This window comes from Carex rostrata, chromosome 1 (assembly GCF_964058835.1).
Source record: "Carex rostrata chromosome 1, lpCarRost1.2, whole genome shotgun sequence".
Classification (NCBI taxonomy): domain Eukaryota; kingdom Viridiplantae; phylum Streptophyta; class Magnoliopsida; order Poales; family Cyperaceae; genus Carex; species Carex rostrata.
In genome coordinates, this window is record NC_135918.1 from 17,783,388 (window position 1) to 17,805,516 (window position 22,129).

At 32.6% G+C, this 22,129-nt stretch overlaps 2 protein-coding genes across 5 annotated transcripts; one reads left to right on the forward strand and one right to left on the reverse strand.

The window, feature by feature from the left end:
- Positions 1–5,950: 5,950 nt before the first annotated feature.
- On the forward strand, positions 5,951–10,535 carry LOC144575746 (zinc finger CCCH domain-containing protein 17-like). 2 transcript variants are annotated; one of them, XM_078326016.1, is made up of 14 exons: positions 5,951–6,318; positions 6,405–6,463; positions 6,657–6,741; positions 6,836–6,976; positions 7,089–7,384; positions 7,458–7,550; positions 7,654–7,743; positions 8,366–8,467; positions 8,553–8,699; positions 9,061–9,180; positions 9,369–9,428; positions 9,608–9,705; positions 9,797–9,927; positions 10,215–10,535. In XM_078326016.1, the coding sequence occupies exons 1-13, from the start codon at positions 6,249–6,251 to the stop codon at positions 9,915–9,917; spliced, it is 1,482 nt and encodes a 493-aa protein (XP_078182142.1). In that variant the 5' UTR covers positions 5,951–6,248; the 3' UTR covers positions 9,918–9,927; positions 10,215–10,535. The 2 variants fall into 2 exon arrangements, with proteins under 2 accessions (XP_078182142.1, XP_078182213.1); XM_078326087.1 differs by having other exon boundaries at positions 6,657–6,735.
- Positions 10,536–11,803: 1,268 nt separating this feature from the next.
- Positions 11,804–17,914, reverse strand: LOC144561975 (E3 ubiquitin-protein ligase RGLG1-like). Of its 3 annotated transcripts, XM_078311091.1 has the most exons (10): positions 17,831–17,914; positions 17,503–17,587; positions 17,029–17,169; positions 16,569–16,682; positions 16,071–16,168; positions 15,639–15,709; positions 15,257–15,362; positions 14,056–14,283; positions 12,767–12,903; positions 11,804–12,248 (listed from the first exon to the last, which is right to left on the reverse strand). In XM_078311091.1, the coding sequence occupies exons 1-10, from the start codon at positions 17,879–17,881 to the stop codon at positions 12,233–12,235; spliced, it is 1,047 nt and encodes a 348-aa protein (XP_078167217.1). In that variant the 5' UTR covers positions 17,882–17,914; the 3' UTR covers positions 11,804–12,232. The 3 variants fall into 3 exon arrangements, with proteins under 3 accessions (XP_078167217.1, XP_078167210.1, XP_078167225.1); XM_078311084.1 differs by lacking the exon at positions 11,804–12,248 and having other exon boundaries at positions 12,672–12,903; XM_078311099.1 differs by lacking the exons at positions 11,804–12,248; positions 17,029–17,169 and having other exon boundaries at positions 12,672–12,903.
- Positions 17,915–22,129: the final 4,215 nt, after the last annotated feature.

Consider the following 22,129-nt stretch of genomic DNA (forward strand, 5'->3'; position numbering starts at 1 on the left):
TTGCATAAGAAACGGCGCAGATCTTCTGCGGCGTTGCAGTTTGTAAACACACTTGGTGCACTCGTAGTCGTTCTACTTTTAAAACGGTTTCGATGAGGGTCAACGCAAAACTCAATTTCAAGAGCAAACCTTGAAAGATATCGCATCCTTCGTTGGAAATTTGTATCTTCTGCCGCATGGGGCAACCCAACCCAACCCAAGAAACACAACAAAAAAAGTGAGATGCCATGAACCAAACCAACACAGAAAACGAAAAAAAAAAAAGAAACAAGTTCTCAATATTAAAGAAGCAAGAATTTTTTCATTTCCTGATTTGGATTGTCCTATGGTATCCGGCTTTTTTTTTTCTTTTCTGAATTGGATTGTTTCATGGTGTTCCTCACTTTTTTTTTTCTTTTTTTGTTTTCTGAATTAAATTATCCCATGACGTTCTATTTATGAATTTTTGTTTTGTTTTTTTTCACGGTCTTGAGTGTGCCATAGCGTCCTTGCGGGATGCCATTGCCCCCTAATGCCTTTCCATTTTTCAAATTTGTACATGATAATTTTTATTTTTAATGTACATATTTTTTTATTTTCTTATGTATAAAAATTTTAGAAGTAAAACATTCACTTTACTTGGTGAAGTACCATAACTCAACTCAAATTATAGGATATCTATTTGCCACCTTATCATCAAAAAAGAGAATGCATGTTTAATTCTCAAAAATAATATTTAAAAGATAATGAGAAATATTGGAGCTTTTGATAAAAAAAAAAAAATAGTTTTAACTTTTAAAGATTACAGTTAGATGTGCATTACAATTTATATTTGCAGGAAGTGACTTTCCATTTTGTTGGCTTGTCTTTATCTCTATCAAATTGGAATTATGTGAAGCAAATTTCTCGGAAGGTCCCTTTATTTATATCATCCGCAAATGGATTTTTCTTCTGAGTGTGCTACATTTCCAATCAAGTAGTTTTCCAGCTTGTCCTTTACAAAAGTGACAGAACCAATCTAACAGAAAAAGAGTGGAAAATTAAAAGAAACGGCATGAACTTGTTTGAATGAACGTCTTAATTAGCAAAAGATTTAATAAAAAAAGGACTTTTGGTCACCGTCAGTTATTGTTTATGTCAGAGGTGATGCAACTAAATCGGTCATATGTAAATTTATATGATAATTAGTTACGTTGTGACTTGAATGATATGTCATGTCATGTAATACAAAGGCAAAATTAAACTTTCTAGTTATAAAATCAAAACTAAATATGAATTAATCATATGAGTTTTTCATGCTAAATTAGGTGATTAATTTTACACTACTCGTAATATTTTATTCTAAATTTTTATGCTAAGTTTGATTCTTATTAAATCTAGCTCTGATGGAGTGATCAAGTCAAGTTTTTACTTATTATATTATGCTAGATCAATAAATTCAAATTCACTGCAATACCTGACTGAGTACAATGAAATATGAGTCGTCAGTTTTAATCTGATATAAATCTCAAAATGGAGCCCCTATATCAAAATAGACACTATATTACTTTTGGTTTGATCGTGAGTATTTGTACTCTACCTGAGGTGGTAAAAACTCGTAATTAATTAAGCAAAAATGATCATAACTAAACACTTAGTAATATCATGACCACACATATCGTAATTAAACGTAACGGGATACATGTGATCTTGTTTAATTATATTTCTAGCATTAATTTAAGTTTATTAAGAAAAAATTATGAAAATTGTAAAATGAAAAAAAAAATCTAATATTAAAGAGTAATCCACCCAATCTTTCAAATCCTTTTTCTCTGTTTTCAAAGTCTGAATAGTCAATCCGAACCGTTAGATGCGATCTATATATTAAGATGTGATTGGAGACCAAATTTTATATTTTTTGAAATTTTTTTACTATTTATTAAGCCACTTTGAAAATAGCTAATTTTACATTTTCTGGACCATTGGATCAGCGATTTTTCAAAGTGGCTTAATAAATAGTAAAAAAAATTCCAAAAAATGTAAAATTTGGTCTCCAAGCACATCTTAATATATAGATTGCATCTAACGGTTTGGATTGCCTATTCAGACTTTGAAAATAAAGAAAAAGAATAGAATACATCTGGGTGCACAAAAATTTGGGTGCATTTGATCACTCCTCAATATTAAATATGTTCACGTGGTTACGTCACGTGCCATGTCTTGCACCTCCGTCATATATAATAAAGTCAAAGGTGATGCAATCATAGTGATGTCACTGGGTGAGAAGATGTCTTTTCCCTACCTCGAATCATTCATTGAATTTATTTATTTATTCTTGTAACGGTACCGTACCAGTTCCATGTTTCTTGTAAAGGTCCGATTTCATCTTAGAAGGAATGTTTGCGAAATAACCCGAAGAAACTTTAAGTATCTCAAACGTCTTTCCTGGAAATATGCACATAAAACCTTTTAGGTTTTCATGCCTCACGAGTCAGAGTCACGAAGAAGACCTTAAGATTCGATTTCACAACAAAAAGAACTCTTTGATTACCTATAAGCTCCTGAGAAAATTTTACATTTGCAATAATACCCTTGTGACCTTATAGAGTAATCCACAATCCAAATAAATTGTATATAAACACCTATATAAACATTATTAACTTATCTATAAACCCAGAAAAAAAAAGTTATCCACAACAAAAAGTTCAAAAAAGGTTTTTGGAATTTGCAAGTCCTTGTAAACTTATCTATATAAACATCATAAGCTCCACAAAAAAAAGTTCAAATAAAATTTAAAAAGGACCCATAGAAATCAATCAAACAAAAAGCAAATTCAAAGGGGGTCAGATTCCTTTAAACCAAGTCCAAATTCAATCAGTAAGCATGGTAACTCAATTTTTATTTGAATTACTTCAAGGGTAAAGAATCCCGAACTTAATAACTCTAATTACATATCCAAAGTCCAAAAAGGACAACATGTCGACCCAATCAATTAGCTGCATTAATGTTCCTTTTTGTATCTTCTGGATTCTTTATTTTGCATTTCCCCTTTTTCATCGGCTCTCTTTAAACCATGAAAAGATAAAAGTCCGGATAAAGAAAATGAGACTTTTGACCATATATTGATTGAAGATGCATGTGCATGATTTACATAACATTTTTTTTGATAAATATATGTTTTGACTTTTGACCCGTTACATATAATATTAAACTGTTGTTTTTCATAAAAAGAAATTCAGTATACTTATTTTGTTAAAATATTTAAATTTGATTCTATTTATAAAAAGTCTCCATTTTGTGTTCATACTTTAATAAATATATGAGAATCAACCTTTGGTTTAATGACGATGACAATGCTTTCTATATGAAAAATCATGTTCGAAATTCGGAAGGACTAATTCATTGTGGATATTAAATAGTTTGATGACTTGACCTTCAATTCTACTAAAAAAAATAATATTTAAATAAATATATATTTATATTTTATTAAAAATAATTATTGAACAAATACATAAATATAATTCTAAATTTATGTATAATATTATTTTTTTTAAATATATAGTAAATTAAAAAAATATACAAGATATTTTAAAAATTATATACATAATTGCATGTAATGTGATCGGATAGGGTCGGAGGGCGGGCCTTACCCTAAGCTCATGCATGTCCGATTCGATCCGAGTCCACACATCCGGCTCAATCACACCTGCCGACCTTCCCTGCTGTGACGCGCTGTGGCTCGATCGATCACATCGTTGGTATTTGTCCCACAAATTTAGATGGCCGCCACGTGCACACATTTGTCAGTCAACAGTCAAGTTGCTTGATTCTCGATGGACGGGAATGGTGCAAACAAAATAGGCGATATTTGGTTTTCGCCGCAGAAAATTTTAGAGAACAAAAAGAAGAGGCAAAAAGTGAAGGGATTCAGATAAAACTGAAAAACTTGCTAAAACAATTATTTATCGTTTACATTAATTAAAATTGACTTTCCACATTAGTGACTGCCAATGATAATTAATCCTTCACTTTAATTTAAAATTTGTGAAAAAAGAAAAGAAAATCATCTTATTAATTCTGGAGCAATATGTTAATAAAATTTGAATTAAATTGTAATCAATATCAAAGAGCTCGCGCTTGACTATTCTAATCCATAAATAGAAATTAAGAAAGCTTTAGTTATGGCCTTATGGGTAGAGGTATCTTTTAAGTTTCGGATATGAATTAATAATTCATGTAAAAAGGACAAAATGAGATCTTAATTCACACTAGGAAATTGGAATTATAAGAAGAGGAGGGACCTACTTACACCCTTTTTGGTGATACTCGATTACACCTTATATTTTTAAAGTTTTCAAAATCTAAACAGATGATCCAAATCGTTTAACATTGTCAGCATATTAAAATGTACTTGCATATCGAATTTTACAGTTTTTTTTTTTTTTTTTTTACTATTTATTAAGTATTTTACAAAATCGTTGTTTTCAGATCATTGAATTTTCACACCCATCTTGATAACTAGTAAACAAATTAAAAAAAAAATGTAAAATTTGATATGCAAGTACAATTTAATATATCCATCATGTTGAACGATTTGGATTGATTGTTCGAACTTTAAAAATGTAGGGTGTAATTCGGTGTCATTAAAAAAGGGTGTAAGTGAATCTCTCCTCTTACAAAAAATTAGAAGTTTTACCTTAAGACAATATTTAACTATTTATTGTTAGCAATAGTTTTAGTACTGTGATATTAAATCGTTTTTTACTATTGAGAAAATACGAACAAAGTGTTTCGGAAAGACTAAGCAATTACATAATCTAGAGTTTTTTTAAAACAATAGATCAATTTAACAAATAATTTAAAATACAAATAAGAGCTTTTTTTTTTTCCTTTCAAAATGACTTTAACTATTTTATTATGTTTTAATTTTAAATTGAATAAGAAAACTATTATTATTGAATGAAATAGATTATGCAGCACTCAACCCATATTTCAAAATTTTGTATATGTTGAATTTGATCTAAAATTTCTGACTGTAAAATAGAAGATTACAATTTCCATTTGTCTACTCTGATGGTCTTCGTAGCTATTTCTAGAAATTTACGTAGACCAAATTTCTCGGAAGGCAACTTTATATATATTATCCGCAAATAAAGTTTTGTTTTTCAGTGTACTACATATCCAATCAAGGGATTCCAAGCTGCTCCTTTTCTAGAAAATGAGCATCCTCTTATTCTTTAATCTAAACTGTTCAAAGTCGATCAAACGGCTTCAATTACTTTTTTTATTTATATCAATATAATATATTAAAATGAATCAGATATAATTTGAACTGTTTGATCGATTTTGAACAGTTTAGATTGAAAAATAAGAGAATCCTTTTCTTGAGAATAGGACCAGATTTAAATCCCCAATCAAGTAGGTCCAATCACCAATGACATGTCATCAAAAATGAAACAGTAGGTACAATGATGAAATAGGCTGCATTGCTTATCGTTTGCGTCACTAATAAGCGGACTTTTGCCTTGCTTATCCTTTGCGTTATTAATAAGCTGACTTTTGGCGCCAATCTATACCAACAACACATTATCTCGAATTCTCGCCGCGCAAACAACGCGTGTTCTTAATTAGGGCGTGTTTGAAGCAAATAAAAAGGAAGATAGAGATAGTCAAATGGTCAATCACAATTATACTTCGTCAAGCAAGTTGGAGTGCTCAGTTTTCAGGTATTTATTCTCTATGGTAACGGAATAGTTCTGTTTATATTTAGATCGTAAGATCGGAATCCTATCCTTCAATATTCGTGCAGATTCTGTTTCGACGGGCTTGATCTAAAGAGAAATATTCTGTTACTATCCCTTCTCCCGACTCAGTATTCTAGAAATATTCTGTTATTATCCGTTCCACCGACTGACTACTCTAGAAACTTCGTTAGTCGGCGCGGCGAGTGCGAATTCAATTGGTCGGAGTTATTTGTTTTCTTCTCCTTTTGCACTATGTCTATCTTCCTCTCTATTTAAGCCTTGCCTATCCTCAAAATCTTATACGATTTTTGGTCCCCTAACTAATTCGGATTAATTTCGGTGATCCGAAATTGATAGAAGAGAAGAGAAGAGAAGAGAAAGATTGCTTATTTGCTCTGCTTTGTTTCTCTTCCTCATTCAAATCCAACACAATAAAGCAATAACTTAACTGACAGGGGCGGAACGGGGCTAAACCATTCTCCATTTCTCCCAATCTCCTTTTCTACATTCTTTCCCTTTTACGACTCAAGTTCTGAATTTGGATTCATGGGTGACCAGCAATCAAGTTCTGAATTTGGTCTCCAAACACATATTAATATGGAGATCATGTTGAATGGTTTGGATCGACTGTTTGAACTTTCAAAACTTATATTTGACTTATAAGAACATGGAGGTTAATTAAATTTTGTGTTCTTTCTACAGGGATTACTTGTGCCCCGGGAATTGAAACGGCGAGAGTTGTTCAAGGTAGAGATGGTCAGGTATATTACATATATCATCAGTGATGCTAATATATATATGCATTGATATGTAAGTGCTCCTAATACAAAATGCGTACAAAATTACATTAAGATTTACTAAATTGTGATTCTGAATTTCTTTCTGATGTTGAACATGCCAAATGCTGTCTATTAAAATCATTTGTTACTAAATTGTGATCGATTGCATTGGCAGCCCTTGGCAGCACCTCGGATAGCGGAACTTGAATGCACGATTATAACAACAGACAGTCATTTCATTAAAAGCAATGAGGGTATTGGTACAATTTTGTTTATCTGTGAATCTTTTTACATATTGGTTTCGATTTTGTTGAAAATGCGATTAACTGAACACTAAAAATTTTTTCTCAACAGGCAAGAATTCATTTAATGAATTAAGAATTCATCATATCCCTGATTCTCGTAATCCGTATGGAGAACCAATTCTAATTTCTGAAGAATCCACGGATACAGTTGTTGATCATAATTCGATTTCCCATGTTGCACTTGGAGATGGTAGGTTTCTTCTTTTCTTTAATATATACTTCAGGGAAAAAAAAACATATCCATGCCTTCATTTTATTTTAAATGAAATTATTGGTTCCTCAATTATTCTTTTTTCTTATAGCATCAGCAAGTTATAGGGTTGTATTTAGCTTTGATCATCTTCAAAGATCTGGCAATAGTTCTGGTGAGGCGCTAATGCTGAAACTCATACCGCATATGATATTCGCTGGTACTGTCAACAAAAATGGAGAGAACACAGGGAGGTTAAATGGAGGTGTTGGCACAGGCCAAGGTGATAAACCATGTAAGCACTTGTTGTCAGGAAGCTGCCCCTACAATGACAGATTTAGATGTTCACATTCTGGGTTCATTGGTGGCGAGTTTTATCTCATGACAACCCTAAAAGGACACCAACAGGTCAAGCCTTTTCCTTTTTTCTCACTAGTAGTTTTGATATTTTACCGACTATTGATAAAAAAAAATCTTGCAGGCTATATCGGCCATAGCACCATCAGGATCTGACAAGCTTTTCTCTGGAAGTAAGGACGGGACAGTCAAAATGTGGGATTGCCATACCGGGCAGGTAGTTGGGCATCTTGGAATAATTATTCATTTCAAACCTTGAAAAATTGTTTATCATCTTTTGACTTGACTTGTATTAATGGTGTTTTATTTCTGTATGGTAGTGTGTGACAACATTTGGTATGGGTGGTGAAGTCGGTTGCATGATTAGTGACGGGCCCTGCTTATTTGTTGGCATCCCCAAGTCTATCATAGTATTCCTTTTTCCCTAAATAATAGTTTTATCTTTTGGGGCTTTTGCATGGTGCACTGAGCACTTCTGATAACTGGATATATAACAGTTGTTCTTCTATTTGCATCATCTGACGCATAAATTTTTGGTATATTCACAAATAAAACCCAGTTAATATTGACAAATTTGATGAAAAAATGTAGTTGTAACTTGTAGCATTGAAAATTTTGCCACTATGTTTCTGAAATTAATCTTTTTAATTAGCTAGTGCTGTCATTCTCAAATGTTCTGGTTTGTTTCTGTGTTTTTTGGGGTTTTTTTTCTTTTCATTTTTCTCCGCCTTTTCACACTCTCTTTTCATTTTCTTAATTTCTTTTACACCTCATCACTCACTCCACCACTGCGGTTCCAAACTCAGGAAACCAACATGTAACCAACCAAGGTTAATATAAAATAGGAGATTGACCCTTATTGTTTCTCAAAAGAAATGTTCTGCTAGTTTCAGTCGCTATAAATGTTGGCTTTATATATCCAAATACATTTAATTGGTCGTCATAATTTGGAACCTGCCCTTAGGATATATAGATGCCATTCACATCTAACTGTTCTCTCTATTTTTTTTTTTTTTTTGTGAATTTATTTAGTTATGGAATACACAGACTAGTGCACAAATGAGCCTTTCTGGTCCCATGGGTCAGGTATATGTACTAGTGGCTGCCAATAATATGTTGTTCGCAGGGACAAAAGTAAGTCCTTCAAATATTGTTGATAAGTTCCATTTTACAACTTATTAAATAAATAAAAGTCAATTTACTTTTAAATAAATTATAGGATGGGAAAATATTTGTGTGGAGATTCAGAGCACAAACAAATTGTTTCGAGCCTCCAGTTTCTCTTATTGGTCACTGTGGTGCTGTCATTGCATTGGTTGTAGGAGGCACGAAACTTTATTCAGGCTCTATGGATCATACTATCAAAGTGAGTCCATATATTCCCACTCAATTTCCCTTATTGATTTTCATTGTAACTAAGGTGCCTCATTCTGTACCAAATAAAGTAATGCCCAGTAGGTGGGTTCATTTTGTTCTTCAACTTGCACAACTTTATTATTAACTGATAGTAGCGATCCCAGTGCATGACGTGACCAATACAGTATTGGTATCTGACAGTCTTATGAGGTTTACTATTTTGAATGGCAAATTATCAGCCTCTATAGAACTAGCATTGGTACCAGACCTTCTGATACAGATTTTCAAGTGGAACTTTTCTTCTTCTAATCCAATTTGTTGTTGTTCTGCCTTTCGCATACATAATTAAATGGATTTACAAAATGCATTAGGCTTGGGACCTGACAACACTGCAGTGCGTCCAGACAATTCCGGACCATACAAATGCTGTCATGTCTTTGCTGTTGTGGGGGCCATTTCTAATATCATGCTCCTTAGACAACACAGTGAAGGTCATTATCTTCATTTTTCAGTTTAGAAAATTCCAGTCAAACTTGATTTTAGTGAGCCATGAAGTCATGTATATAATCAATGGAACAATTGCCGGCATGATTATATATGTTATCAAATGGCTCGTATGATAGTTGTTAACATGTATCGTTGTCAATATTCTAATTTGTACTTTTTTCCTTCCTTTCAGTTCTGGTCTACCAACAACGAAGAACAGCTGGAGGTCACACATACTCATAACGAGGAACATGTAAGCACTCTTTGTTTATTTTTATTTTTTTAATCCCTCAACTGTTTTGTATTAGTAAATAGTAAATAGTTCTATGTTCCTCAGTCTTGACTGAATGTCTTGATTATCTGGTGCATGAGATATAAAATAAAAGAATCAATTGCTTAATTTATCCCCCGTTTTGTTTCTTTCGATGTCAGGGAGTACTCGCGCTATGTGGAATAAATGATCTTAAAGGAAAGTCGGTATTGCTATGTTCACTGAATGATAATACTGTTCGCCTCTATGATCTTCCCTCGTAAGTCTTTCTTATCAAGGAAACATTATCCAAAGTAGCTGGATCATTATTTTCTATATTACATATGTTTGTTTTTGGTATTTTTGGATAGATTTAATGAGATGGGGAGAATCTTTGCAAAGCAAGAGGTCCGGACAATGCAAACGGGGCCCTGTGGAATCTTTTTCACTGGTGATGGAACTGGTGTGAAGGTGTGGAAATGGTCAGCATAATTTTTTTAAGGTATGTCTCATGGAAATTATGTTAAAATAACTATAAGAGAGATTTAATATTATCTTTGTTGTTAAAATTGTTGGAGTTAGCAAAAAAAATGTTGTTGCTTCTATATGCCTTACAACCCTAAAACTTTCACAAAATATAAAATGTTGAAACTAAAATCTCGAGACACATTCTTTCTTTAGCAAAGTTTTGCGTGAAATCTAGGGGAGATGGCTCAATACTTAAATTACCATTAATTATCCCAGCTGATGTTTTACATATTAATAATATGTGCTGATGTGCTTTTACAGGATACGAGTTTGACGAAAGACAAAGTCAAGAAGAGAGGAGTAACAGCAGTTGATGTGTTCTGGTTTTGTTGGTTGGCTATTCGGAATAGGCTATTTTTGGGATATAGGCTATGTTTGAGATATAGGCTATTCGGAATAGCCTATTTGGTATTTGTTTTTATGCTTTTTAAGAATAGGCTATGTTTGGGATATAGGCTATTCGGAGTAGGCTATTGGGATAGGCTACCAAAATCTCCCTTTCTGCGCTTTGCATGGAGATTTTGGTAGTTGATGCAGTAGGCTACGCATGTTTTTCGTGTATTTTTTGTAGGATTCTAGCATGTTTTCTATTGTCAGGTTTGGTACTAGTGGTTTGGTACCATAATAGATACTTCGAATATTATTTATTATAAAAAAAAAATTATAAAATGTTAAATTTATTTATTATGTTGTTTTTAAATCAATAATTCGAATATCAGAATTTGACAATATAGATGATGATGATGATGTAATAATTAAAAATATTTGATATTTTAATATGCCATATAAATATGTAATCCTTAAAACTTGAATATTTTCATAAAATATGAATTACTTGCAGGTTCAACTCGAATTCATAAATACTTGTTGTAGACTTGTAGTAATAGGAAATAGGTCGAAGGATTAATTTATTGGTATTTATTTACCTTAGGTGAACATATTATTCTCGATGATCAATTTTTGAAATTAATGACAGTAATTCGTTCTACATGACCTTACGATACTCTGTGCACAAGGAATAGCTAAAATCAAGGGAAATCGATTCTCAGCTCAGTCGGGAAAAGAGGCCCTTATTTTCTGCCCATTTAGGTATTTATCAATAGCCGATAACTTATACCAATCGAATCCCCGGTACAAGGCAATTATATCTGTTATCGGATTCTCAACCCTCAGGTCCATCAAGAAACACGAGTTTTGGAAAGGTCCGATTTCCTCTTAGAAGGAATGTTTGCAAAATAACCCCAAGAAACTTTAAGTGTCTCAAACGCCGTTCCTGGAAATATGCATATAAAACCTTTTAGGTTTTCATGCCTCACGAAGAGGGCCTAAAGATTCGATTTCATCTTAGAAGGAAACTCTGCAATATAACCCGAACAAACTTAAGTATCTCAATCGCTCTTTCTGGAAATATGCACATAAAACCTTATAGGTTTTCATGCTTCATGGAGAGGCCCTTAGGAGATGGAAAAGTGACCAATTGACCCCCCCCCCCCCCCCCCCCCCCCCCATAAGTTCCTGAGAAAATTTTACATTTCCAATAATACCCTTCTGACCTTATAGAGTAATCCAAAATCCAAATAAATCGTATATAAACACCTATATAAACATTATTAACTTACCTACAAACCCAGAAAAATCCCAATACATTCCTATAAAGCCCATTTAACTCCAATACATCTATATAAACATTATAAACTACACACAAAAAAGTTCAAATAAAATTTAAAAACGACCATAGAAATCAATCAAACAAAAAGCAAATTCAAAGGGGGTCAGATTCCTTCAAAACCAAGTCCAAATTCAATCAATAAGTATGGTAACTCATCTTTATTTGAATTACTTCAAGGGTACAGAATCCCGAACTTAATAACTCTAATTCCATATCCAAAGTAAAAAATAAATAAAAAATCACACTACGTATAGCACTCCATAGAATTCCCAAAATATAATATTTAAATGCCTATTTCAGAATAAGATGACAAGTCACAAGAAATAATTTCTCTTATATGTGAAAGGCTGAATGAATACAAACAACAAAATAAGCCAAAATAATAATACAAGTCATTCATTTATATAACAAAATATTAAAATATCCTTACAATACGTGTCACCAAAATAAAATAAATGAATACAACAGCCATGGAGGAATATATATACATGCTTTGAATGAATCTAATATGCACTAGTACCAATACTTGTTAGAACAAATTAATAAAAGATCCTAACAAAAAAAAGATAAAAATCATGGCATGAACAAAAATCCTAGCTAAGTCATCTGTCTACGTACCTAAGAACCTACAAAGCAAAATGTCGAATCAATCCTTTCCAGAGTCGAAATGTCGAATCTCTCGGAACAGAAACATTTTATTCACAATTGAACATAGAAATTAACTTCTAAAGTCTATAACTCGATATGCAAGTTTAAAAAAAAGTATAATAAACAAATAATAAAATAATAAAATAATAAACAAATTTTTAAATAAGTACATCTACCCTGTCATTTGCTTTAAAAAGGCATGCCAACATGCAAATTTACCAAAAGAAAATACATGAGTATAAATTTACCCAAAAGAAAAATATAATGAAAATAATATAATAATATAATAAAACGAATTTACACTAACAGTAATAATTAATTAAGCTATTCCTATTGTAAACTAATTTATTTGAGTTTTGGGGATTTGCGCAAATCATTAAATACAAAACAGTTGAAAATGAATGAATGAAATTTATAAAATGCATTTGTGCACAAACAATTCCTATCCTAATTAAGATAAATGAAATCTAAAAAGAATGCTACAAAAATGGCACACCTGAAATTAAGGCCAAGCAAGCGAGAGAATGAAGATACTGCTCTGGATACCCTGCCAGATCCTCGCCTGAACCGGTTGCTTTGTACTCGGTGTAGGCCTCCTTGTATGCGGGCATGTAGGGGTATAGACCTGATCTCCTATTATTCACAACATAACCGACACTATTTATATAATGATGATTTAGTGTTTTTTATACGTGTGATATATTATATAAGAGATTAACTAAGCCGTTAATATATATCCAATATTACAATAATCAATAGTCCATTGTATATGGTTATGACACAAATAATCATGATTTGTTTATTTATAATAAAGTTAATCAATTATATTTAAATAACATAATATCAGTTAAATAGTATCTATGGACATGGTGTTAATTAACCTATTTATTTTGGTGATTTGTGTATAAGTGATTCTTTTTTCCTGATGAGTCAAAACAAATTACGCGTAATTTTCTGAATTGTTAATGCATCATCATTGTAACTCAATTATGTTTAATAAATTATCTGTATTTTTAGTCTAATGATTAAATTTTTTAATTTGTCTGCATTTTGAATTAATATTGTTTGTTAAAGATTTCGGACTTTCACAGATCTGATACAGATTCAAATCATGGTCATTTTGCAAAATTATGTTAGCTACTGATACAATTATGTTTAATTAGCTAATCTGATACTAACACAAATTAACTATGACAACTGAGAATGATAATAACATACAGGTTAGTCATTGCCCAAAACTACCATTTAAACAACAGTCAACAAGCAAGAAAAGACTAGTACTAAAACCAGAAAAGTTTTTTTGGACCTGACCAGTACCAGTATCAGGCCTGACTACCAATGAATAAGCTGCAAAATTACAGAGTGAGGCTACAGTACTATGCATAGAGCATATTGGTCCGAACAATGGATCGATATCTCCATTTTCGAGGTTCAAACAGTCGATCCGGACCATTCAACATGATCTCCATATGAAAATGTACTTGTAGATCAAATTTTCTATTTTTTACAATTTTTTTACTATTTGTTCAGATAGGTAGAAAATCACTTGATCTAAAGATTCTAGACCATTCAAAAATAGCAATTGTCTACCTACCTAAAATATAGTAAACAATGTAAAATTAAGTCTGCAAGTACAATTCTATATACAGATCATGTTGAACGGTTCGGATCAACTATTTGAACTTTCAAAACGAAGATAATGATTCATAGTACGGGTCCATATGCGCTATGCATAGTAACATAGCCTGACTTGTGCAAAATTATAAGTTGGTCAGAGGGCTTTACCTGGCTAGCATCATACACAACGGGATGGTCAAACGTCTGGACCACTGATTTGAAGCCGGCCCCACTAGAAATTTGTGGAATGGAGCGTCTAGGTGGGGCCCCAAAAATGCCAAGTCCCTGAATTGCAGCATACTGCAATGGTATTTCCATGAGTGCTTGTAGAGCAAATTGTGCCTCCTTTGCAGAATCAGGCATGTTCATTGACATTATCTCAGTGAAATTTACAAACTGAAAATAATAACATGATATTGGTGAAATTTACAAGTTCATAAGAACTATGAAAAGTGTGGCTATGGCCTATGGTACCAATACCATGCATAGCGCGGATTGGTCCATACTACGGATAAATATCTTTGTTTTCGAAGTCCAAATCGTCGATCTGAACTATTCAACATAATCTCCATATGAAAATGTACTTCTTGAAATTTTTTAAATTTTTAAGAATTTTTTTTAATATTTTTTTATACAGGTAGAAAATCACCACTTTTGAATAGTCCATAATTTTTTTATCAGGTGATTTTCTACCAATCTAAAAAAAATAGTAGAAAAATTGTAAAAGAATGTAAAATGTGATGTACAAGTACATTGTCATATGGAGATCATGTTAAAAGGTTCAGATCAACTAATTGGACTTTGAAAACAGAGATATTGATCCATAGTACGGACCAATCCACGCTATGCATAGTACCATAGCCTCACTCGAACTATGAAATAAGATCACAATCTTGCTAAACTAAAAATCACTGTATCGTTCCAGAATTTGATTTTCTTATCCTTCTATTTATTTGTTTGTGAGGGAAAACTTTTAGGAGTAGGGGTTTGGAATTTGGAGGTGGGGAGGGGCTGTACTGGCATCTTTACTTTGACTTTGAAGAACAGTTGATGCTCAACTCAGTAATAATTAGTAAATCTATAACAAAAAGCACATAAAAAGAAAAATGCACTTGTATGGCAGCGATTTGCAGCTGCACCGGCTTTGTACCACAACCAGCACATGCTGGTAATTTGATACTGGTTGGTATTTATACGGTTTTACCATCTTCTCCAATTTTATTGGTGCAATTGTAGATCTGAAGTCCCCATGTCTTACTGGTGTAATTGAATAATTGTAATTCAACATAGCTCTTATGTTTAATCTAAAAATGACATAAATTAAAATTTCTTGCTTTAAGAACATAGACAATGTAAATTAGTGCAAAACCTGGAAATTATCAAAGTGGCGTGAACGTAAACAGTTATCATAATTGTTTGCAAGATCCCAGGGGCCATCACCGACTCCAACTAGTACTATTGACAGCGGGAAATTGCTGAAAACAAAAAAATGAACATAACACAACCTCAATCAATTCAACATAACTGTAATGAACACCAGAGATGGGCTAAGGTGATTTGTAAAGCGTAGACCCTCTTGTGCTTTACGCTCTTATCTCCATTTTCAAAGTTTAAATAGTTGATCTGAACTACTCAACATGATTTCCATATTAAAATGTGATTGGAGACCAAATTTTACATTTTTTGGAAAAAATAATTTTCAAAATTTCTAAAAAAATAGTAAAAAAAAGAAGTAAAATTTTCAAAATTACCTAGCCCTCTGTATAGCCTTTTGTGTACATTCCTCTTGGCAGCTTAACTTTTCAGTTCCACTGGAGGTGACCTGTGTCAATAGAAATATGTGCTACTCAATCTTGAACGACTAAAATATGTATAAAGTATAAAAGTTAATTCACTAGACCAAGAAAATTACAAAGATATATGTATCCACTTTAAACCCAAAAATACTAAACCCTTCCCTACTTTCTCAAACAAAAGGAGGAAGCATCGTAAAGTATTTTTAAAATAAAATAAAAAGTGTAAAGGTTATCTAGAATTTTAAGAACTAGAACTCTTAATGAATAACAACTTTGCCGAAAAAAATAAACCCTAATAGAAGCCCTAAAAATAAAAATAAAATAAAATAAAAGGGAGGCTGTCAGGAAAGGGGGGCGATGATGCCTCGTATTAAGGCTTCAATATACCTGTCCATCAGCAATTATAAGTAAAACATGGTAGCGATGACCACTCCTTATAACAACATCCACGGCCTTGTTTATTATGGGAGCAAATGATGTGGGCCCTACAAGAACATTTAAGGAAAATAATGGGTTAAAAGTAAAATAATAATACAAGAAAGGACTAAAATTGCAAGCAAGAAGAATTACACATTCATATATCAATACTGAAACAAAAAGTTGCATATTACTTTGAATTTAATTCTTTCGATTTTCAAGTGATTTGTGTAAAAGGGTATCTCTATTTGCCTTACAGTATTTAACAACACTTCACCACAGCTTTATATATCCCTTAATTGAGCTCACAAAAAAGAAAAAAGAGAATCGTGATTAACCAATCAACTAAGCAAGGATCAACAACAACAAAATAAAACAAATTAAACTATGGCAATAAGTAACCAATCTAGCAGGACAAACAATTCCTGCAGGGGAGGGGTATAATAGTCTTTGGGTAAATGCATTTACCAGACAATCTCTTATCAGGTACAAGCTCCCTATATCGTGCCTGAACTTCGCCAATCCCATTGCAAGCCCTGTCGTCTTGATAAAAGCTGAACACATCTTTGTCTTTTGTTGACGCTGTTAACAACAAATTAAAACCAACATCAGTTCGAAAATAAATAGCACACAAAAAGATTTTAGTGCATTACAGTGGTGGTCAATTAAGTTGTTTGTAAGGGCTGTTGTGAAAAAACAACAACTACATTATATAATTTCTAACTTTGCTTCTTCTTGAACTTCCCTTTTAGTTGATATATATTCATCAAGTGTCTCAGTTGATATATATTCTCAGTTGATCAGTTCAGATGCAATTGACTTGCCCTTTCTTAATTTTACCTCATCAAATCAAAGCAAATGGGTATGCTATGACAGTAAGAACACAGAAATTTTTTCTAAATTACAAAATCCCAAGAATGAAATTTACCATCTCCAAATCCAAAACATGGTATTTTGTTGTCTTCATCAAAGCCCGACAAGGTGTTACCGATGCAAGATATTGCTTGTTCATATGGGTTTTTAGTCTTGCCGATATGATGCAAGCTTAGTCCATTAAACGACTGTTTTCCTGCCCATTTTAATGTACCAATTAATCCAAAATAAAATAAAATCAAAACAATTGTAATTAAATCAAGGATTGCTATGCTAATCAGGTCAAAAACTGACAAATGCAAATCAGTTATGCTTTGATTATTAAACAATTGAGAGTTAATTAGCTTATTTCTATTAAATTAAGATAAGTATACACAATTGAGTCTCATAAGCCTAACCAAATTTGATATATTTCACCAAAAAGGTTTAACCGAGTAAATTTTACCAAGGGTAGTTCCCACATATTGGAATCCTAGATTAATTGAAGAGATAATTAACCAATAAAAGCAAAAAAGAAGAAGACAAAAACCTGTCCACTCATTGCTCTTTGTGAAATCAATGCCGATAATAAGATTTGATGACTCCAGATTTGCTTTCTGCAGAGCCTCTCTCACCTGGAAGGAAAAACAAAGAAGAAAAGTTTTAGGATGAAGCATCCACACAACAAATTTAAAATTAAAATTATCTTGATCGGGTCACACAACTGAGATTCTCATCTACTCGATTCAGGTCAAATGAGGGGTTAATTAAAACCCTAACAGTACTCATTTCAAAAATCTCAATACAAAAACAAAAAAACCAAATTCTACAAATGCTAACCAAAATCAAAAGATATGTATAACAATTGAAACAAATACCTGTTCTTGGCTTGTGTAGTTGTCCGGAATTCTGGAGTATCGGTTATCCATTGTCAATTAGAAAGCAACACAATTAAAGAATACAGAGAATTCAATGATACTTAACTGAGAAGAAATCAATGGATCACCTTTAATACGAAGTGGGGCGGGTGAAAGTACACCCGTTCCTACCATCGCGAGGTCAAACTAATAAAGAAAATGAATTGCGCGCCAAGCTCTCCCTTTTTGAAAACCTTCCGAGAAGCTGCGCTCTCTCTCTGTACCCCAACCACCCATCAACTAGACAACTACTACTGGAGCAACTGGACGGCAGGGAGAACGCAGTTAATCAATTAGGTCTGATCTCGATCGTCGGATTGGAAATAGACGGCCCATATTCGATAGAGATGATCCAATAAAATTTATTCAATTGGATTGGAAATACATTGGAAATAGATTGGAAACGTGACAGAAGCTGCCACGGATTGGAAATGGGCCGCATACAAGGACGGCCCAGGTTCTAGTAATTGATTTTTTTTTTTTTTTTCAAGAAATGTGATAGAAGCTGCCACGGTTCTAGTAACTTGTGCTTTAATTCCAATCCAACCGTTCTAAGAAATGTGACAGAAGCTGCCACGGTTCAGGTTCTAGTAATTGGATTGGAAATTACATGTGCTATTAACTATTCAAAGTTTTACACCGACCTCTATCAAGTAAGCTTCTTTTCAATCCAACTTGAATAAAATTAACACAGCCTTCATCAAATTATGCTTAATTCCTTGTCTTAATTTTTAGTTAAGAGTGGTTTAATTCAAATTCTCTTCTTCATTAATGATATTTTTATAACTTGCTTTATTTATAAAAGTTGTTTTAAAAAATGATTAATTGAATTAATAACTTGATCCAGTTTAACCAGGATTTAAGTTAAAAAGAATTTCATTGTTATTTTTTATATAATAAAACTGTTAATTTTTTTTTTATTGTAAGTCGCTAAATTTAGAATAAAATTAAGGTGTGCCACAAAAGATCATGGAGTATGCTCATGAGACGCCACACAAAGAAAATTCTTTGGCATGCCTTGGACAAATTAATAAGTTATTTCAGCAAATTGTCAATAATAAGTCTCAATTAATTAAAAATAGCAACGGTGGAAAAACAAACAATAAACAAAGAAAAAGGATGCTCGTTTGTTGCAGTTTAGAAACTACATCTAACTATGTAGGGAGGAGCAGACATAGAAATATTCCCATCAAATGTTCAGCATTGGAGAGAGATGCTAGTTTGGTTGCGGTCGCTTTCCATCCTCGCGGTCCCGCTTCTATTTATGGATTTTCAATAAGAAGACTTTCAATTTATGGATTTATTTTCTTGAAGTACAATACACCTAAAGCACTTATATATTGTGAATCTATATTGAAACAAAACATAAAACATGAAAAATGTAATAGAAATAGAATAATCATTTGCAAAGTGTGAAATTTGTTAGGTCATACCATCAATACATATAACAAAAAGAAGCTAGATATCTAGTCGGCATAAGATTTTGATAGTTTAAACTAGAGTATTAATTATACTTGTTAAGGGTATACCCTACCCTACCCGCCCGTGTCCGCCGCCCGGGGTACCCGTGCCCGAGCCCGGGTATGGGTCGGGTACTCGGGTACGCGGGTACGGGCAAAAAACGAACCGAACCGGTTTTTTTGGACAAATACCTGACCATACCCTACCCGACCTTACCCGTACCCGACTTTACCCTACCCGGGTACCCGTCTACCCTTGCCCGTACCCATACCCTTATACCCGACCCAATAATTCAAACCCCAAATTCAATTTAATTTCTGTTTTTAAAATTTTGTTTTTTAATTTCTGTTTTTAAAATTCTGTTTTTATTTCTGTTTTCTAATTTCTGTTTTTTAATTTCTGTTTTTTAATTTCTGTTTTTTAATTTCTGTTTTAATTTCTGTTTTTTAATTTCTGTTTTTAAAATTCTGTTTTTATTTCTGTTTTTTAATTTTTGTTTTTAAAATTCTGTTTTATTTCTGTTTTTAAAATTCTGTTTTTAATTTCTATTTTGTAATTTCTGTTTTGTAATTTCTGTTTTTAAAATTCTGTTTTAATTTCTGTTTTTTAATTTCTGTTTTTTTATTTATATTTATATTTTATTGTTTTAAAGTAAAAAAAAACATAACAAAAACGGAAAAAAAAATAACAGGAAAAAAAACGGAAAAAAAAAAACGAAAACAAAAAAACCAGAAAAAAACAGCAAAAAAAAAAAATACCCGTACCCGCCCTACTCGTACTCGGACCGCCCTACCCGTCAAGGGTACACGAGTACGGGTATAGGATGGGTAGGGTATGGTTTTTGAAAAAAATACCCGACATACCCGTACCCGTATACTCTAGTACCCGTCATACCCGTACCCGAGACATACCCGTACCCGTGCCCGGGTATACCCGGGGTACCCGTACCCGCCCGCCCATTAAACCACTAGTTTAAACACACTTCTGTTGAACTAAGGGGCACCTCTAATTGCTCAAAAACTGAAATTAAATTGCAATTAAAAGTAAATATATGAGTTTAGAGAAATTTGACACGCGGGATGTTAACGGAGTTCGGCAAAACAAAGGCCTACGTCTCCGGGGCTTCGCAACCTTGAGTGGTGCGCCTTTCTATTACCCAATACGAAAGGATTACAACTTGTGAACCGTTGAGCCCTTACACACCGAGCGGGAAGTCAAACGGCCAACTCAAAGAGATGAGAACAAGGTCTCGATTGTCTAGAGAATCAAGAGAAACACTCAATAGATCGCTCTAACCTAATCTATATCAAGATTAGTGAAGTAGGTTTGAGGTTGCTTGAGGAATTTTAAAGTTTTAAGCTCTCACAACAATGGAGTAGACTAAGCTCTCAGAAAATCGCTTTTGAAATGATTAGGGTCGGCTCAAATAGTTTGAGAAGAAAGCCCAATTAACTATTTATAGAGTCAGCTCAAAAATGAGCTAATTGGGCTAAAATGTTACAACGTTTTCAAAAAACGTTACAACGTTTTCCTTTTGCGATTTTTAGGTTTTCAATTTCCTGACAGCTCAGCTAATTGTTCATAAACGTTATAACGTTTTAGAAACGTTACATAACGTTTTGTTCTGTAAAATCTTGATAAAAACAGGAATTGTTTGAAGCTCAGATTTAATTAAAACGTTACAACATTTTCAATTTGAATTTAGCATTGATACAGACAATCCTGAAACGTTATAACGTTTTAAAAACGGTACAACGTTTAAGTTGTTCTGTACACCTGTGCTTCAGCTGTTTTGACAATCCTAAAATGTTATAACGTTTTGTAAAAACGTTACAACGTTTTGTAAAAACGTTACAACGTTTTAAGTTGTTTCTGAGTTTTAATTAAGCTTTTACTTTAGTGTTTTTGAACGAATTAAAACGTTACAACGTTTTAAGTTGTTTCTGAGTTTTAATCAAGCTTTTACTTTAGTGTTTTTGAACGAATTAAAACGTTACAACGTTTTATAAACGTTACCAACGTTTTATAAACGTTACCAACGTTTTATAAACGTTACCAACGTTTTATAAACGTTACCAACGTTTTATAAACGTTACCAACGTTTTATAAACGTTACCAACGTTTTATAAACGTAAAAACAGCCTCAAACTTATTTTACCAAACTTCTGATGTTACAATTCGCATTCTTGATAAAAGTCTTCATGATTTCTTCAGTCCAAGCATATTATATTGCAATTCCAACTCTTCTTAGACCTACATTATATCAAAAATAGAAGAAATCGTAAAATTCAATAATTGTATGTTTTTGTAAATTAGTCAAATAGACGTAAAAGATTATTGTACGAACAACAACCTCATGCATTCACCACTTTCTATAATTTTCTATAATATATTTTTTAGCAGAGAAAACATTAGATGTATCTTAACTCACAAAAAAAATGTATTAAACATAGCATTTACATCTCCAATTTCTTAATCACTATCCATCCGTAAAATATTAATTAATTAAGCAAGAGCAAGAGCTAGCAATGGGCTTGGGCTTTAAAAACGATTAATTAATAACGGAAAGGAAAGGGAAAATATATAGATTGGTACTGAAAATGGTAAAAGTATGTATAATATTATTGGTACTGTAACTAATGTGTTAATTAGGCTTAATCAAGCATTAGTACTGTAACTAATGTTAATTAGGCCTAATTCAGAATGAATAAGAAAATATTAAAATTTTGAATTGGAACTAATAATCTCCATATTTAAATCGGGACAGTTGATTCGATCTTTCTAAAAATATTACAAATC

Excerpts from the sequence above, each read along its gene's own strand:
- LOC144561975 (XM_078311084.1), bottom strand. The coding sequence starts at position 17,881 with ATGGATAACCGATACTCCAGAATTCCGGACAACTACACAAGCCAAGAA. Across the intron at positions 16,169-16,568 it reads ACCTGATAAGAGATTGTCTG|GGCCCACATCATTTGCTCCC; the intron begins GTAAATGCATTT and ends ATGTTCTTGTAG. Across the intron at positions 15,710-16,070 it reads TTATAATTGCTGATGGACAG|GTCACCTCCAGTGGAACTGA; the intron begins GTATATTGAAGC and ends CTATTGACACAG.
- LOC144575746 (XM_078326016.1), top strand. The coding sequence starts at position 6,249 with ATGGGTGACCAGCAATCAAGTTCTGAATTTGGTCTCCAAACACATATT. Across the intron at positions 6,319-6,404 it reads TATGGAGATCATGTTGAATG|GGATTACTTGTGCCCCGGGA; the intron begins GTTTGGATCGAC and ends TTCTTTCTACAG. Across the intron at positions 7,744-8,365 it reads GCATCCCCAAGTCTATCATA|TTATGGAATACACAGACTAG; the intron begins GTATTCCTTTTT and ends GAATTTATTTAG.